We start from the raw sequence: 16,402 nt of genomic DNA, 5'->3' as shown, positions 1-16,402 counted from the left end.
CAAGATGTCGTCAACGTAGCTATCCTCGGTCAGAACCCGACGTTCTTCAACCCTGTCAGCAAACTGGGGAAGGTTGGCCGTCTCCCTCATGGCAACTTGGGCGATGCAACCAGCGGGTTTGTCACCGATGTTTACCCTGACAACAGCGAAGACCTCTATCTCATCCTCCAGGTTATCCCTCCAGAGGAAGCGATGTAGGTGGACTTCCCTTTCCTTCAGCCACACTGAGTTATACATTTTTGTTACATCGCCCAGTGCAGCATGTTGGCCACTTCTGAACCTCAAAAGCACTCCCCGTATTGGGTTGAGAACATCGGGGCCCTTGTACAGGAGATTGTTGAGGCTCATCCCTCGGAACTCTTGGCTGCTGTTCCATACGATCCGCACAGGGGTTGAAGTGGAGTGAGGGTTTGGTGCTATTAGATGACTTATGTACCATGTTGGTCCAGTCCAGCTGTCAAGTTCCTCTTTGGTGAGTTTGACTGCAGCTCCTCTGGCAACCATTTCATGGATTTGTTCTTTGTATGCTAATTTCCACACAGGTTCCTTTTCTAGGCGTTTTTCAGTGCTCCTGAAGGTCGCCTCAACTGCTTGACGGTTGTCCGGAAGTGTTGCTGGGTCACCCTTCCAGGGATACGCTGCGTCCCAGTGGGGGGAATCGCTGTGTTTGTCAGCCAGCACGTAAGTGATGCAGGCTTTTATCCTCTCCAGGTCTTTCTCTTCACTGAGAGTCATTTCCTTCCCACCTGGGGAACATTTGCCACACCTGCAGCCACCACACACGGGACTGCAGGCTGCTCCGATACTATCCCACTTGAACCATTCAAGGACCTTCTTGTTTGTGGCCGTGAAGCTCTGGGAAGCTGTGTTCTCCTCTGCTGCTTGGTCAAAGATGGTCTCTTTGTATGCCACCGAAGCAGACCTCATGCTCCTTGCAAGGTGGGTGTCAGAGCGGTACACGGCAAGGTCGACAGCCTCAATGAGGTTGGGGTGGGTTCCTCCGACGGTCTTGCCCAACGGGCCGTCCCAGAGCACAAGGTCTCCCACAATCCTGGTTGGCTGAGGAACAAGCCGACCCTCACGGTGACTAACAAGAAGGTCTATCTCCTTTGGCCGTACCAGCTCAGAAGCAGGAACATCAGGGAAGAATTTTTGTAATTGCTTGGGTGAGACTGACTGATTCACCTCAGCAATTTTCTCCAGGCCGTAACAGAGTATCTTGTGGTCTGCTACGTTACCTTTGGGTGATTTCACCCTCAGCCGAAGGGAATATCTCTTTGTCAGGACAGTCTTCCTCATACCCCCCACCCCATGGACTATCAGCTTGATGTTGTCGCCAGATAGACCAAGGCGGTTGGCTGCTTCATGAGTGATGTAGTTTGTATCGGAGGCGAGGTCGATGAGGGTGCCAATTAGACAGCCTGAATTTGTTGTTGCTTTCAGGAGCATCATCACTACTGGGTGTTCCTTCAGTTCATCTCCAGTGTTGCTGCATACAGTTGATGAGATTTTGTTTGAGAAAACCTTCTTGCACCTTTCTCTTTGTTCTGGAGTGAGTTCTGCCAGAAACTCCTCCTGTCTCTTGGTCAAGCCAAGGCTCTTTCCTTCAGCTTGTGTGCTGTTCCGGTCCTCACTCTCATCCTGTTTTGGAGTAGGTGGCTTGGGACAGAGGAGATAGTTGTGGTCCGAAACCCCTGATCCCCTACAGGTTGGCTTTGGGCAAAGGAATCTCTGGGTACAGCCGTTGCCATCCTTGGTGTGAGGCCGCAAGCATTTGATGCATGACCCAATCTTCTTCAGATGAGCCTTCTTACCAGCAAGGTCTTGTTCTCTGAAGGCTTTGCACGCAAATAGCCTGCCAGCATGCTTGTTGTCACCGCACATAGTGCATTTAGCTTGAACGTCTTGTTGACCAGTTGTGGATTTAGTGGAGGCTTTCTTCACCTTAACAACCGATAAACTTTTCTCCATTGCATCCTTTTCCACTGAGCTTGGCTCTAATTGGTCCAATTCCTCCAGAATCTCCTCTTGTTTTTTCAGGAACTCCAAGAGGCAATCAAAGTGGTTTGTTGGAGAGAATCCAGAAGCAGGGTTGGACTTATGCATGATCCATTCCTTTTTCAGTATGCTGGGAAGCTTGCTCTCAAGAGACTGGCAGACAACCCGATTTTTTACAGCATCCTCTTCTCCAAGAATCTGAAGGTTGCAAAGCGCTCTTTCCACAGCCTGTATTAGTTCAATGGTTTTTCTGGGGTTGTTACTTTTCAGAGGGGGAAGAGCCTGGACCTCGTTGGTGATCAACCAAACGATCTTCTGCTTGTTTCCATACTTGTTATCCAGCAGCCTGAATACATCATCGGCTGAACCACAGCTGGATAGAACAAGTTCCCTTTTAACCTTTTCATGCAGGCTGCTTAGAAGGTGGAACTTTTTCACAGATTCAGCTCCATATGGGTTGCCTAATAACTCCAGGTTCACCCATTCAGCCTTCCACCTGTAGTAGTCCCTCATATCACCAGAAAAACTGGGTAGTCTTGCCCTTTCAAGACTGATTTGGGGCTTTATAGCGATAGCTCCCTGAACATTACTGTTGTCGATTTGTGGTGAGAAAGGCTGGGTGATTGTGTTTGGGGTCCCCGCTCCAAGGTTTGGAGTAAATGCTTTCCAGGTGTCAGGTCCTGGTTTTAGTTTGACAGACTCGGCTGGGGGAGACTGCCTGTCCATCCTGGACGCTCCCACTCCGGAATTTGGGGCCAGTGGTTCACCACTTTGCTCTTCCATTTCTTCCTCTTCCAGCTTGTCTGACAAAGCCAGGAGCCTCTTCCTCAATGTTCGGTAGCATAACCTCAGATCAATCAACCTAGAGGCAGGAACCAATTCCTTCCACTCCACCAGCATGTCACCGAGTTCCGAGACCTCTCTGTCCAGACCTTTATTCCTAAGCCTGCGGTCCTTAATTGGTTGTTGAGGGCTGACTTCGTCCTCTTCAGCCTGAGCAACTGCAGATTCAGCGACTTTAGCCTGGGCGGAAAACATTTCCTCGGCGTAGCCATTCCAAAAGGCTTCTTGGGTGGCTCGTTTCACCTCTAGGAACTTTGCCTCGCACTCAGCAGTCAGCCTGTCAACGTCCAAAGCGGACTCTTTAACCCTTTCATCATCTGACTCTCTCAAGGCGTGGGCGTACTCAAGCCCTGTATCAACAACTTTAGAGAAGTCCAGTTTGAGACTCCTCCATTCTTTTGGAACCTCACTTGGATCCAGAAGTCCAGCCGCCAAATAAGTAGTAAGTGCATTTCCTTTTCTTGTGAATGACGCCTGCGCTTTTGAACGAGCACTTTTAAGTTTTTTCAAGTCGTCCATCTCAATTCCCTTTTTTGTTGGCCGGAGAGCCGACTATTCAACCAATGGGGTCCGTGCTGGGGACCTTTCTCCACTTTGTTGGTGACTGGCTCCTTTGCCCGAGCTCAACAGGAATTCAAGCAGGTGATTTGACTTGATTAGCTTCAGGTGCCGTCCAATATCCGGCTACAGAACGCTTCCCAGGATGGCACAATTGTTTGTCCAGGTTTAGGTCCCTGTCAGCTCCAATAAATTACTGGAGTGTTAAGTTGACCAGGGCTGGATTGGTTTTGCCTCCTGGTTACCAAGCTGATGCTGCACTAGCCCAGATCAGTGCCGCGGTTTATAACTGTTCGGCCGTTTACGCTTTTTTTTGTGGCATTTTCCCCGCCGAAAGGGATCCGAAAGAGAACACACTGGATAACTCGGCTTGTGCTCACAGTATATTGTTGGTTTTTTATTGTTGATTTGTTTTGGAGTAGTAAATAGCAAACACCAAGCAGGTTATAAACCTATAAATGCAAGCAAAGAATGTATATATGTGTATAAATATACAAATTATGATAATGCTAAATACAAATATACACAAAGCTTCTTTATATCTAAATGAATAAATAATACACTGTGCATAATATATATAATTCATTCACAATTAAATTGCTCAGATTGCAATAACCAACTATTATGCAGCATTTTAAAATCACATTTTACATTTTTAACCGTTTAATCGTTATTCTTTAGGCAATAGTTGCATCATTTAGACACTTCAAGTCACGAACGCCGTCCAATGCTTTGAAAGGGTGGCGGCTAACAGCATGAGGAAATGTAGTTTTTTCCCGCAAGCATTCAGATTATAAGCACCAATACAGCGGGTCCCGAGACTACATTACCCATGGTTCACCGCGTGCCCTGCACCGCTCGCTGATTCGCTGCGAGATTGACTCAGTGGCTACGCTAAACCAACGCGCTCGTCGCCAACTGTCAGCTCTCAGCGGATCTCGTAACACACAAACTGGAAGGCCATTGAGTGATCGCCGTGAAAGAAACGCCAAGCCATCTAAAGCAATGCAGTAGGTGCAAATACATAATACAAATACAAGCAAATGAGCGGCAAACTCACCGGTGGTGCGCGTCTCTTTCGGCAACGTGAATGTGAATGACAGCCACGCCGACCCAGCTTCCGCTTAAATGCGAATCCACACCCCTTTCCGATTGACAGTGAATTAACCCTTTCCCGGACAAGATAGCAGGTGAGGCACAATTTAAACACGTTTAACCCAGCGGACGCAACAATTCCAGTAGACCTGAATTGTCTCGATGTCTCCTCGGGGTCAGACAAATCAAGCATGTATTTTTGTTCAATGCCATTAAGTGAATTTCAGACCAGCAGTACCGTTTTATAGTCTAGTCCAGGGGTCCCCAAACTACGGCCCGCGGGCCGGATACAGCCCGCCTCCACATTTGGTACGGCCCCTGAACAATACCAGAGAGCATTTTGAATTTTTGTTTTTTTCCTCAATGGTGTTATTCATTTCCTGGGCTTTTTCTGTGAAGAACTCAGAGAGGGTTATTTGGTTATTATCTATTGAATTAATAGTGTTATTATTATTATTATATTATATTATATTATTATTTTTTATTTTGTAACAATGCATATAAAGCACTATATAAGTACTCTCCATTTACCATTCTACCATTTATTTACTTTTGTTCCGTGGAGAATCCAGAAAGGGTTATTTGATTGTGGCTTTCTTAAAAACAATACATTTTTACATTTAGGCACTCCTGCAATCATCACACTTTTTCTGTTACGAACTGACCCTGGCCCCTCATCAGAGAAGGGAAAAGTTATGTGGCCCTCACAGGAAAAAGTTCGGGGACCCCTGGTCTAGTCCTTTGACGTCATAGGAAGCCATTGAAACAATTTCATAACGGGTGTAATGTAGTCCAGTTTCCTTTATTTATAAGGCCTCTGGCAGCACTCATTCTGATTTAGCTGCAACTTCTTTACTGATTTTACAGTATTTGTTGAGACCTGTCATTGCAATTATCCAATACACTAAAAATGAATGTATAGATAAATTCTCCCATGTCTTGTTTGAACAGAAGCCAGTTAATTCTGACTATATTTTTAGGTGGTAATTGGCAGATTTAGTGATCAACTTTAGATGGTTGTTGAAGTTCAGGTCTGAATCAATAATTACACAGAGATATCTAGCTTGATTTGTGGCTGACAGTGACATTCAGCCAAGGCGAGCGCTGATCTTTGACCTTTCGTTTTTTAGCCCCAAAATGATCACTTCTGTCTTTCCTGCATTTAGCTGGAGAAAATTCTGGCACATCCATTCATTGATTTGACGAATACATTTTCTCAGTAACACTAAGGGACTCTAGTCATGTGGGGACACCAAAATGTAGAGCTGTGTGTCATCGGCATAGGTATTATAGGAAATGTTGTAATGTTCCATAATCTGAGCAAGAGGAAGCATATACAGTGCCTTGCAAAAGTATTCAGCCCCCTTGAATCTTGCAACCTTTCGCGACATTTCAGGCTTCAAACATAAAGATATGAAATTTAATTTTTTTGTCAAGAATCAACAACAAGTGGGACACAATCGTGAAGTGGAACAACATTTATTGGATAATTTAAACTTTTTTAACAAATAAAAAACTGAAAAGTGGGGCGTACAATATTATTCGGCCCCTTTACTTTCAGTGCAGCAAACTCACTCCAGAAGTTCAGTGAGGATCTCTGAATGACCCAGTGTTGTCCTAAATGACCGATGATGATAAATAGAATCCACCTGTGTGTAATCAAGTCTCCGTATAAATGCACCTGCTCTGTGATAGTATCAGGGTTCTGTTTAAAGTGCAGAGAGCATTATGAAAACCAAGGAACACACCAGGCAGGTCCGAGATACTGTTGTGGAGAAGTTTAAAGCTGGATTTGGATACAAAAAGATTTCCCAAGCTTTAAACATCTCAAGGAGCACTGTGCAAGCCATCATATTGAAATGGAAGGAGCATCAGACCACTGCAAATCTACCAAGACCCGGCCGTCCTTCCAAACTTTCTTTTCAAACAAGGAGAAAACTGATCAGAGATGCAGCCAAGAGGCCCATGATCACTCTGGATGAACTGCAGAGATCTACAGCTGAGGTGGGAGAGTCTGTCCATAGGACAACAATCAGTCGTACACTGCACAAATCTGGCCTTTATGGAAGAGTGGCAAGAAGAAAGCCATTTCTCAAAGATATCCAAAAAAAGTCTAGTTTAAAGTTTGCCACAAGCCACCTGGGAGACACACCAAACATGTGGAAGAAGGTGCTCTGGTCAGATGAAACCAAAATTGAACTTTTTGGCCACGATGCAAAACGATATGTTTGGCGTAAAAGCAACACAGCTCATCACCCTGAACACACCATCCCCACTGTCAAACATGGTGGTGGCAGCATCATGGTTTGGGCCTGCTTTTCTTCAGCAGGGACAGGGAAGATGGTTAAAATTGACGGGAAGATGGATGCAGCCAAATACAGGAACATTCTGGAAGAAAACCTGTTGGTATCTGCACAAGACCTGAGACTAGGACGGAGATTTATCTTCCAACAGGACAATGATCCAAAACATAAAGCCAAATCTACAATGGAATGGTTCAAAAATAAACGTATCCAGGTGTTAGAATGGCCAAGTCAAAGTCCAGACCTGAATCCAATGGAGAATCTGTGGAAAGAGCTAAAGACTACTGTTCACAAACACTCTCCATCCAACCTCACTGAGCTCGAGCTGTTTTGCAAGGAAGAATGGGCAAGAATGTCAGTCTCTCGATGTGCAAAACTGATAGAAACATACCCCAAGCGACTTGCAGCTGTAATTGGAGCAAAAGGTGGCGCTACAAAGTATTAACGCAAGGGGGCCGAATAATATTGCACGCCCCACTTTTCAGTTTTTTATTTGTTAAAAAAGTTTAAATTATCTAATAAATTTTGTTCCACTTCACGATTGTGTCCCACTTGTTGTTGATTCTTGACAAAAAATTAAAATGTTATATCTTTATGTTTGAAGCCTGAAATGTGGCGAAAGGTTGCAAGGTTCAAGGGGGCCGAATACTTTTGCAAGGCACTGTAGATGTTAAAGGGATCCTCTATTTTTAAGACAAATAATTCTTATAAGATAAATGTTAGTATGAGTTATAATAATTTGATATTAAAACCCCTCTTAATGTTTTTGGTTTAATAAAGTTTGTAAAATTATTTTCAGTGATAGGTCGCCATTCTTGTTTCGTCGCAGTGCGTGACGTCACTGGTCCCGTTGGCGAAATTCCAGCGCGTCACTCGTTAGCTTTCCCAACATGTCGTCAGTTTAACCCTTCCTATTTGAACCAGATCTGAAAAGTGAAGAGCAGGACAGCACTGTCGGTCGTTCACAAGACAAGCTTCAGGGAAAAATGCGTGCAGCAAATACCTGATAAGACAAAAGTTGGGCAAAACTGGTGATGCGAGAGTGTCCTGTTGGGAACTCCGGTTGGGAGCGAGACTGTACGCTGTCCGGTTTTATTAGCAGATATTCAAGGTAAGCATATTGCGTTTTCAAACTTATCCCAATATAATTATGTAGATAGTTAGCATCCAGAACTGTTGTGTGCTTTACATACAGTACAGGCCAAAGAGCACACCTTGTGTAATCCATGTCTTGTACATTCTAACGCGTGGTAGCTAGGATAGGTGTATAATAGTACCAAAAAGGGGGAGAAGCTTCCACTTATGCACATTTATTCACGAAAAATAATATTTCCACCATGACCACTCTTCATTTGGGAGCTCAGCAGTACGCAAACACGCATTCCCTGACGAACTCCAACATTGTTGTAAGGTCCACGTCAGAGTCACTGTCGTCACTGTAGCATGCCATAGTGCTTTAATTATTTAGTATGATTTGGAGAAAAACTAACGAAGAATAGTCAATAAAAAAAGATAGCAATACTAATCTAAATCCACGTTTTTGACTCACTCTAAGAGCCAGGAATTAGACCGATCCGATGGCAATATCGCAGCCGCGATCAGGCGATCGTTTCCACAAAATAGACTGATCCGAAAAGCCGCTGTGGGACCGACGAATTAAAAAATAGACAGATCCAAAACCAATATTGCAGACGCGGTGGGACCGTCGGATCCAGGAAATAGACGGATCCCTTACTTGACTGAGGATCCAGGAAAAATGTTCGGGCGCCAGTTGTAACGCGTGGTGGGTAGGATACGTGCCTACAGGGACCAAAAAGGGGGAGAAGCTTCCACTTATGCACATTTATTCACTAAAAATAATAATTCTACCTTGACCACTCACTTCACTCCCCTTGTTTCCATTTGACTGGAAATTGCATCCAAAAGCAGCACATCGTGGCATTTTACTTCGCGAGTTTAGGCAGCAATAAGCAATTGTTGAACACGCTATACATTTGGAAAGTTACCAATGACGTCATCACTGCGAGCCCGCAACCCATGGCGCCAACTAACGGTCAAAATATGGACTAAATATTATAAAATATTGCCATTGATTTAACATTTTATGTTTCTAACAACATATTTTAGTACAAGAGAACAATTGTGGTTTATTAGAGCCTACATGTACGTATTTAAGGCAGGATCACTTTAAATAAAAGCGGTCTGAGAAAAGACCCTTGTGGAACCCCACATGCGATTTTGGTTTGTTCAGATACAAAGTAACTCTGTAAATAAGATTAGAACCATTCAAGCACAGTGTCAGGGAGTCTTACCCACTGTTCCAGTCTGCTGAGTAGTATGTGATGATCAACCGTGTCAAATGAGGCGCTGAGATCCAGTAATACCGGAACAGAAGATTTTCCTGCGTCATCATTCCAACGAATACCATTAAAGACTTTTATAAGCACAGTTCTCGGGGCTGTGGTGTGACCGAAATCCAGACTGAAACAATTGAAACAAAACAGTTGTTTTGCATCTGCTAAAAAAGAACCCTTTCAATAATTTTCCCAAGGAATGGCAGATTTTATATTGGCCTATATTGTGGCATCCAGATTTCACTTTATATACACAGCTCATTTTTTTCAATATAATGTAGGATGTTCTGAGAAAAAAAAAACAGCAGTTATTGCTAGTCTCTTTTTATTCCAGAAAAAATATAGTAAATCAAATGTGTTTCCCAACAGATGTTCCTCGCCTTCCAAGCATCTCAGCAATACCCTCCTCCAACGTCAGTATGGGTTCTTCGGTCAGTTTGACATGTAGCAGTGAAGCTAACCCTGCCGCTAGCTTCTTTTGGTTCAAGGACAACGAGGAGTCTCTTAAGTCTACGGAAGCCGTGTTAAACATAATCAACTTCCAACTACACAACGAGGGCGCATATCACTGTGAGGCCCGAAACTTCAGGGGAAGCCGGAGGGCCACACTCCTGCTTCAAGCAGACAATCTTAGGTCATGGTCACCGGGTGCTCTCACAGCGGTGGCTGTGCGTTGCGCCACAGTTGGCATCGTGCTCATCCTGCTTTCAGTCACTGTCCTGCTGTTCTGGTTGGTTCATTTTGTCACCTATTTTTAGATGGCTTTCAAAAACTTGCTGGTTGTTACTCTTTTTTGTTGTTCTTCTTGGTGAGGACACAAACTAAAATTGCATCTCCTCTCGACCGATCACAGTGAAAGTTAGCAGATATATTCCAGAGATAAATACACGCCAATTCTTGGAGCCTGATTATTATTTTTTTGTGTGTGTATCAGGGCTGAATAATTACACTAATGAATTGCGGAGTTAAAAATGCTTCTCTTCCATTATTTTGGGATGGATCACCATGAAATTTGGTCGATTTAATTTTCTTTTTCCTCTACTTTTAGGAAAAACACTACGTCGAAAGGCAGGATGCACTTATCTCAGGTGAGGCAAAAAATGTACTAAACTTCATTGTTTTAATATCAATATCAACAACGCTAAACATTTTATACATATGGCCAAGTTAAAGGGCAGCTGAAGAGCTTTTCAGATTTCAGTGTAATTTTACGAATATAAACTTTGGACGGGTTTGTCAAAACATCCATGTCATTTTTAACGCGTAACTGGGAGGGTAATTTGCGGGGGGGGGGGGGGGGGGGGGGGGGGGTTGGCTTTTTTGCACTCCGTTAATAGTCCCTTCCCAAACCCGGAAGTGTGACGTAAATTCCTGAACGCAACAGAAAACTATCCACAGCCGGAATAGCAGCAGCAACGATATCGGTGATAGTACCACTGAAAGTAACCATTCAGGTTTGCTCTTTCGTGACACTAAGGATGGCAAAGGCTATCAGGAAATATTATCTACAATTAATCCCTAGATGTTTGAAACTGAGGTGTTAGATGACGATTTACTCGGCACAGCAGACAAGGGTGATGACGCCGGTTGGCAGATCAACATAACGAAAGGAAGAGTGGTCGGTGTCTTGCATCGTGATTTCTCTCTGAACCAAAACAGACGAGTAGTTACAGTATATAGATCTAGCAATAATTTAATAAATCTATTGTAACAAATCGGGTTATAATGTAGCGGGTGTATTTGCATACATTACTAAATGCTCTGCGTGAGTTAGGGGAGTGAGAGAGGTGCGACGGAGCATGATGTTTCCCAGTTGTTGCTGGTTGTTTTGTTGGCGTCGGTTGCGGCAGACATCAGCTGTGTTGTTCACACAAGTTCCAAAAATAAAGAATAGCAACCTGACTAATCGGGCGACTCTTTGTCGACGTCACAGTATCAAATTGAAATGAATAGACAACATGTCAGCTGTCTTATGACAGGCAAGCAACAACAACAACAAAAACAGGTCGCGATCAAGTAATAAACGTATCAAATTGCCAGGAAGGGTCACTTACGTCGTTGAAAAACCAAGGTTTTAACCTCCAAGGCTTTTAAAGCTGTCCTCGCTGAAATGTTGAAAACAAAGACGCGATCGAGGAGCAGGGGAGAAGTTCTACCTATTGACTCTCACAAAAGATGTCCAAAATTCTTGCAGAAGGGTTTTTGGGCCACTCGTAGAGTCTCGAGCCTTCGTATGAACAATTCATCGCTACACAACGAGATCGCATGACGAATCTCGCGAGTAAACCCCAGAAAATGTTTGCAATATATGGCGAGGATAGCGTGATACTATACTTTCGTATTGGAATGCTGGCGAGGTCTTCAGGAATTGACGTCATCAGGTAGCGGCCGGCAGCGAGGCGCATCCTTTGTTGCTATGGCAGTAACTCAAAAACGATACGGTCAATTCAAAAAAATTTGGGGTAATGTCAGTTTTGAGACGGATGCATTCAATACAATTTAACGGAGTAAAACGCTGATGAATTGAAGTTTCAGGTGCCCTTCAAATTTTTTTTTTTTTTTTTAAAATTAAGATTTCCCCAAAATCTTTTACTGTTGCTGAAATATCTAAACAATTCAAAGTTTTGAGAACTGTAAATCTAAAGTTGAATTACATTCGGTTTAAGAATTATGAAAATCCTTGTTAAAAATAAATGATTAAATAAATAAATTCGACAAATGTTACAAATATATATCAAGAAATGATACTAAATAGGTAACCGCTTACATATCTTAATTTATTTGAAAAATGTTGGGAGAAAAATGGTAAATCATTTCAAAACTAGAAAATGTACTTTTGAAATAACAATGGATGATGAGACTGATTAAAAATGTTGTCAGCCAATCACGAGTGAAGACAGCAGCAGGGATCAACTGGAGGAGCTGGTGGCATTCTCCGATCCCTCTCCAATCCACGCCAATGTCACCAATGACAAAACGGACCAGGATGAGAATGAATACGAAAGTGTGGTGGACACAGTCATCAAATGTGGTGGCGAAGCCTCAGGATGAGTTCTGCATCCTTCTTTTTCCACCTCTTTAAACATAATTTAAATGACTCTTATTTGCCCAGAGCGGGGGTCAGCAACCCATGTTTTGAGAGCCGCATGCGGCTCTTTAGCACTGCCCTAGTGGCTCCCTGGAGCATTTTCAAAAATGTTTGAAAATTGACAAAGATGGCTGAGGATAAAATATTTTTCTGTTTTGATATGGTTTCTGTAGGAGGTCAAAAACGACCCAAACATTCTTAACATTTTCCAATGCTGTAAAAATGTGGTAAAATAATTTTCACTGTATGTACTAAAATTCTATTATTGTTTTTCATTTTAAATCATTTTAAGGCAAAATGGTTCTAAAATGGCTTTATGTCTGTTAAGTTTCGGCTTTTTCTTTCCTGGATGTTTTTTACTTTTTTTTTTTTGTACTCAAATGCAATTACAGTAAATGCATTTTTACGGCGCTACCTATATGAATATGTGTGTATTACTTGATCCAGCCTTCTACAAAATTCTTTTCAAATAAGTATCTTTTTGGGACATATATTTTTTATGATTATATGTGATTAAATAAATAAACCATAATGAAGTCTCAAATTAAGTTGCTTTATCTACCCCATTTCCCCCCAGGTTTTCCACAAACATTTAACCATGCAAAGATGTGTGATTGGTAGCCTGTTTAAGTACTCAATAATAAAAATGATTTTATGTGACATTTGTGTATCATTTTTTATTTGTGTTTGTGGGTTGTCAGGGCATGTAAAACACTTTGAATTACCTTAATTGAACTGTAATATGCAAATAAATTTACCTTCCTTTGCTTCTCACCTCAGCACGGTTTAGTGTCCACTAATGCGCAGAAAGGCGTATTTCAGTCAGGAGGCCAGATTTTTCTCGGACTTCTTGGTTCCAAAATGCTTAGATATTCCTTTAATACAGGAGTCACCAAGTTTGGTCCGCAAGTGCCCCGATCCAGCCTGTTTTCCATGTTTCCCTCCTCTAACACATCTGAACCAAATGATTAGCTCACCAGCATGCTCTGCCGAAGCTTGATAACGATCCAGCCGTATCTGCAACACTACAAATCATAAATGTTACTCCGACACGGAGGAAACTTTGGGGCCAAATTTGTCATGCACACGCATTTCCTCCAAACAAGGCGTGTTGAATGGCAGTACTGATAGTAAGAAAAAAGCAGTGGCGGACTGGAGGGGGGAGGTTGTGTGTGAGTGGGTGTATGCACAAGTGTATCAGTATTTGTATGCGTCTGTAGACAAAATAAGAGTCACAAGGCTCTGCGACCGGCCTAGGGAAGAGATCAAGGGCAAGAGATAGGGCCATATGAGCGGCTCTCTCCAGGAGAAGGGAGGGGTGGGGTAAGGGTGTTCGGGAAAGGAAAATTATAAATCAAATTAAGCCAAATAAGTAATTTAATATGTCCAAATACGGTTGGTCTTCAGCCAAATTCGCACTCCTGATGGCGTAGGCGAGACCTCAGGTCACTTAAATTTGTTAGAGTTGCGTGAGCAAGAGGGGATCCCAGAGCAGACACACAGGGGTGAGATGAGTAATCGTTTATTGGCGATCACGAGAATGTGGCTGGGGGGGGTGACTTGGCTCAGGGTAGTTGAGCGGGCGTAGGACAAGGAGGCTCGGAAGGAAGGCAGGCGTGGAATCCGACGATGGGCGCGCAGAAAACAGGACCGGGGACGAGAGCAAGGTAGTCGTAAGCCAGTGAGCAAAGATATAATATAAAAATGCGAGATACAACTGACGTGGGAAACAGACGAGTTGATCGGGCGACGAGGTAGAGCGTCTGCTGGGCTTTTATGGCTGGTTGATGTTAACTGCTCTCAGCTGTGGCCGCTCCACCCGTCTGACCTGTAATCAGCTAAAAACGTGCACACCTGCCCAAGGTGGGTCCGGCCTCAGGAGGGAGGGGCGGAGGCCCTAACAAAATCATTGCCAATAGTGGCAGTCTGCCTCGACAGTTCAGTCACCTGCCCAGACAGTTCCGTCACCTGTCCGTCACCTGACGCAAGGTAGCATTCACTTTTCTCCATCCTTCCTCGGACCCAACCGTGAGTCCAAGCTCCCAATCCAAGTCTCGACGCGGTCATCCAATGCCTTGAATCGCGCTGTTTGATCCGTGGTCAATTTGTTGATTTCCTTGAAAGCTGCCGTCTTGGAAACTTTCCGGTAGAGGAGGGCACCTCCTAAGCCAAGCAGAAGGAATCCCACAACGATCACGCCAAACAGCCAAATATCCTCGATATCTTCTACAGGTAGGACAGTAAGACACGCTGGCTTCCAGTGATCCCATGAATCTCTCACATATCCAGCGGCGGAGGTCCCATCTGGGCTCTCCTGATGCATAGTGTCTTGTTAAAAAAATCTTGTCAATTGTGCTGAGAGACCAACTAATCAGATCCATTTTCGTATGAGAGACCAGCACAGTTGATCCCGGAGGTTGCGCTAGACGTTTTCGTTGTCTGTCATTTTGACTGACAGGGTCATAAAAATCCGGTCATAGTCTATTTTTACCCGTCACTTAAATTTTTAAAATGATAATGATGACATATTCGATAGTTTAGTTTTTATTCATTTTTAATTAATATTGTAACGCTTGCTTGGCGGCGAAAAATTAGACACGGAAGTCGTGGTATTTTTCTTCCTTTTTACTCTGCTTACCGCCAACAACTCCGCCCCCAAAGAAAAAGAGGCAACGATATAGACCCCAATCACCAATGTCACACAATGATCTTAATTGTGGTTGTCAGCCCAAAATATTCTAAATATATATTAAATGCATCTTACCAGATATAAAATGACTACTCCATAGTCTGTGGTGATCGTTTGGTGCCCAGATTTCTTGTCGAATTACAGCAGTCCATCTCGCTCTCATCTTCGGGTCTCTCAGAATACGGTAGAACTTAAGTCTCTCCGTCTATCTTCTCTGTTACAGCAACCAACCGCCACACACGCTTTCAACATTTTGATTATTAATATTAACGAGCAGAAAAACACGCCGTAATAGGAGGCATGTACGTAGCGGTAATGTGTAAACATGACGATATGGCGGCTCCAGTCAGGGGGGCGGAGTTGTGACGTCATGTGATTGGGGTCTATACACAGGTGGCAATCTTGTCCATCAATTGGATGACGCACTGGCACACCGGGTGTACCAATAAGAACCTCGCGTTGATGTGTCAATCACGGTGCCGCCGCCAGACCCCGGTGACGCTACAATATTCTGACACAAGAGCCAACGACGTCATGCATTAAGAGAGACAATAGCTAATTAATATGCTAACTCGCCACCCTGTGCTCTGGGGTGTGAATTGCAACCTGTCAAAATGACGGATGGACTTCAGCTTTTTCCGTCACCGTTTTAAAAAACCGGTCAATGACGGAAAATATCCGGTTAACGCGACCCCTGGTTGATCCACAGAGGAAATACAAAAACAGCAGACAGACTAAACTTACGAAGATAGCAGCAAGCAGGAGCAGGGAGGAAACACATCCGCCCCCGTCGAAGGCAAGAAGAAGAATCTAGAACCCTACTAGGCTAATAAAAAGGCAGCGTTCTGTTTCACCTACAGTGTGTGTTGGAGTTTTTGTATTGGAAATAAAAGCGCCTGTGTATTATAATGCAAATCCCCGCAGCTCGGCGGCGCAATAACACACGAACACATTTGAAAACTAATAAAGGCCAGCAAGCTTCAGTTTAACACCCCTTTTTCAACACACTAAAATCAATTGCAAACCAAATATCAAACAGCGCTCTGCACGGCGGCAGCTCAACAGCTACAACAAAACAGGCTACAATGCAAGCATGCCTTAACTATTTGAAGACACCAAAGGACAACCATCTTCATTTTTGACCTCGGAATGAATTTTAGAAAAATTAGCTGTTTTTGTAAAGAAAAAAATCGTTAATTCGTTTTTATGACATGTTTATGCCTCCTTTGTCAACAATTTACATTTCCGTTCCAATAGCACCTAATTGTGACCCAGTAGCAAGCAAGGTGTCAGGTGGTGTTATTAACAAAAACACATTTTCAACATATACACTACCGTTCAAAAGTTGGGTGTCTAAGCGACACCAAACTTTTGAACCGTAGTGTACATAATGAAAAATCCCATATGATACACTATGGTTCAAAAGTTTGGGGTCGCTTAGACCCCAAACTTTTGAACGGTAGTGTATATTTAA

The 16,402-nt window shown here is 43.4% G+C and overlaps 1 protein-coding gene across 1 annotated transcript in view; it reads left to right on the top strand.

The window, feature by feature from the left end:
* The window catches only part of LOC130920302 (hemicentin-1-like), a 51,725-nt gene extending 38,837 nt beyond the window's left edge, over nucleotides 1–12,888 (top strand). Inside the window, exons 16-18 of the mRNA XM_057843409.1 lie at nucleotides 9,521–9,881; nucleotides 10,200–10,239; nucleotides 12,032–12,888. Coding sequence (XP_057699392.1) covers nucleotides 9,521–9,881; nucleotides 10,200–10,239; nucleotides 12,032–12,202 — 572 coding nt within the window. The 3' untranslated portion in view covers nucleotides 12,203–12,888. The remainder of the gene's footprint in view (nucleotides 1–9,520; nucleotides 9,882–10,199; nucleotides 10,240–12,031) is intronic.
* The last annotated feature ends 3,514 nt before the right edge of the window (nucleotides 12,889–16,402 follow it).

This window comes from Corythoichthys intestinalis, chromosome 8 (genome assembly GCF_030265065.1).
Source record: "Corythoichthys intestinalis isolate RoL2023-P3 chromosome 8, ASM3026506v1, whole genome shotgun sequence".
Classification (NCBI taxonomy): domain Eukaryota; kingdom Metazoa; phylum Chordata; class Actinopteri; order Syngnathiformes; family Syngnathidae; genus Corythoichthys; species Corythoichthys intestinalis.
Note: the sequence above shows the minus strand (reverse complement) of the source record. Positions and strands in the feature narration are given on the sequence as shown.